Genomic DNA, 2522 nt, shown 5'->3' with positions numbered 1-2522 from the left:
TATGGGAACTGAAACAGCAGCTTGACCAGGTACCAGTATTCGGCTTCAATTCTGGTCGATATAATATTAACTTGATTAAAAAAAGATTTGTTTGCCGTAATTGGTACCGACAGCGTCAAATCTGTCATCAAGAACCCCAGCTACATGTGCATTGCTACATCGGACATGAAAATGCTTGATATCACTAACTATGTACCAGCTGGTACCAGCTACGACAAGTATCTTACAACATATCTCGGTGGCTGCAAATGCGATGACAAAATTAGATGTGTCTGTGGTCTTGGTAAGGGTCTTTTCCCTTACGAGTACATCACCGCGTTCAATGTTCGTTCTAAAACAAAACTACTCTCCCCACCCTAAGTCAGCTCTTGAAAATTAAGGCTCCGCTGCAAAGGAGCATCACGAGCGATGACTACGAACGAGTGAAGTTCGTGTGGATTACTACGAGATGAAATCGATCAAAGACTACTGATCTGGTACAATAATCTCGACGTAGTCCCTTTCACCAAAGCTATCAAGGCTCAGCGAGAGCTATTTAAGCGCTTCAATCTGGATATGTTTGCGGATGGAGTGTCCCTACCTGGTCTTTCAGAGAAGGTCATGTATCAGACCTGCTTCAATAATCTCCAATATCCGGATAAGAAACCTGCTAACGCATTCCGATTTCCAGCGAAGCGCATGGCTGGCTACAAGAGTCAGGATGCTAAGGCAAAACGAAAATTTGGTATGACGCTCGAGCACGTGATACATTGCTGCAAAAGCAAAAGTATCTGTGTGGTCTATGCTATTGTCAGCCGACCGCTGATACCGCTTCCGCGATGGAATCCATAAAAATTTTGGGCCCCCCGGGTGGGAATTTTTTGGTTTCAGGGGGGCTTTCCCCGGGACAACCCCCCCCGAAAAAAAAAATATTTTTGTTTTGTAGGGGGTTCAGATACAAGAAACGGCTTGATTTTAACGCAGACAGATTGGTGTTTTCGATTGACAAGGAGGAATCTGAGATTTACGGGAAAATGAAAGCTAACATTGCTGGTGGACCATCAATCATATTCAACAGGTATGCTAAGCGAAACGAGACGAAGATTCGTGGAGGTAAGATCTGCAAGAAAATTATCGGATACGACGCTAACGCTCTTTACCTATGGGCCCTTGGTAATGAGATGCCATGCGGTCGATTGACTACGGTTGAAGCGTATGATGGTATCATCGATGACATCAAAGCATACAAGTATTCGGCTTTCTTGAATGTGATATCCGAACACCAGATACTTAAACATACTTGGTGAGATGACTCCATTTCAGATGTATGATGACGTAGATGAAGGTCATGGTAGACACTGTGGAAACACAAGGAGGGCGCCCCAGACAAAAGCCGAGCCAAAATCGAATCCGCAGAGTGATGTGTTGAACTCACTGTGGGGAAAAAAGTTTTCTCTTTTTGGCCCCCTTTGGGGGGAAGGAGAAAAATCCACCCGCGGGGGGGGGTTCGGCAGGTTCCCCAAGACTTACAGCTTCATAAAAGCGAGCTCCCATAAAGCTTTTGCTCCATTTATGAAGGCTGTATCAAACGCCCGGCGAGAGGGTGATGTTGATAAGTCGAAGGCTATGATTGCCGAGATGGTGAAGCTGGTAGGCAACAGTGCTTTTGGTCGATCTGGCATGGATATGAGCAAGCACAAAGAGGTTGAGTATGAGTCGAGTGACAAAGCTATTAAGAACAAGATCGAACACTTTACGTTCCATGGTCTCGAGGAGCTTAATGATGCGTGTGAGATCACGATGAAGAAGCGCCGACTCAATAATAAGAACCCAATCCATTTGTCGATTGCTATCTATCAGCTTGCTAAGCTACGCATGCTTCAGTTTTACTATGACAGCATAAATTTCTACTTCGATCGCTCTGACTTCCAGTATCAGGAGAAGGACACTGATTCGGCTTATATCGCTTTCAGCTGTGATAATCCATTTCAAGACTGTATTAAGCCTGAGCTACGAACCTACTTCAAGGAGCATAAATACGATTTGTTCCCACGTGACTACAACACTGAGGTAGCTAAGTTTGATCGCCGTACGCCTGGTTTGTTCAAAGATGAATGGTCAGGTGATGCTATGGTCTCACTATCGAGTAAGAACTATATTTGCTAACTACCCGATGAGACATACAAAGTAAAGGTTTCAGCGAAGGGTATTCAACAGGGAAGTGGTCGAAACAATGGTGTTCTTAATTCTGATGGGTTTGAGACTGTCGTACGGGATCGCATCATGCTACAAGGGTACAAACAAGGGGTTCAGACTATCGAAAGAAGCCAAGTCTATCATCACCTATACTCAAACCAAAACAGCGCTTAGCTAGTACTATGACAAACGTCGAGTACTTGATGATGGTATCACGACTGAACCACTTGTAATTTAAGCAGCTAGCCACTGGGGATTTTTTTAATGTAAATATAGATCATGGACGCGCTATTAAAGAAACTCTACTATGACCCAAAAACCGGTTTTATAGGAGCTCAAGCTCTGTA

The 2522-nt window shown here is 44.2% G+C and overlaps 1 protein-coding gene across 1 annotated transcript in view; it reads right to left on the bottom strand.

Moving 5' to 3' along the window:
- The window catches only part of PITG_19387 (TRAF3-interacting protein, putative), a gene marked incomplete at both ends in the record, with an annotated part of 2804 nt that extends 2676 nt beyond the window's left edge, over window positions 1-128 (bottom strand). Inside the window, one exon of the mRNA XM_002896134.1 lies at window positions 108-128. Coding sequence (XP_002896180.1) covers window positions 108-128 — 21 coding nt within the window. The remainder of the gene's footprint in view (window positions 1-107) is intronic.
- Between the last annotated feature and the right edge of the window lie 2394 nt (window positions 129-2522).

The sequence above is a fragment of the Phytophthora infestans genome, genomic scaffold, assembly GCF_000142945.1.
Source record: "Phytophthora infestans T30-4 supercont1.103 genomic scaffold, whole genome shotgun sequence".
Classification (NCBI taxonomy): Eukaryota; Oomycota; class Peronosporomycetes; order Peronosporales; family Peronosporaceae; genus Phytophthora; species Phytophthora infestans.
This window is presented reverse-complemented; position numbering and strand designations above follow the sequence as displayed.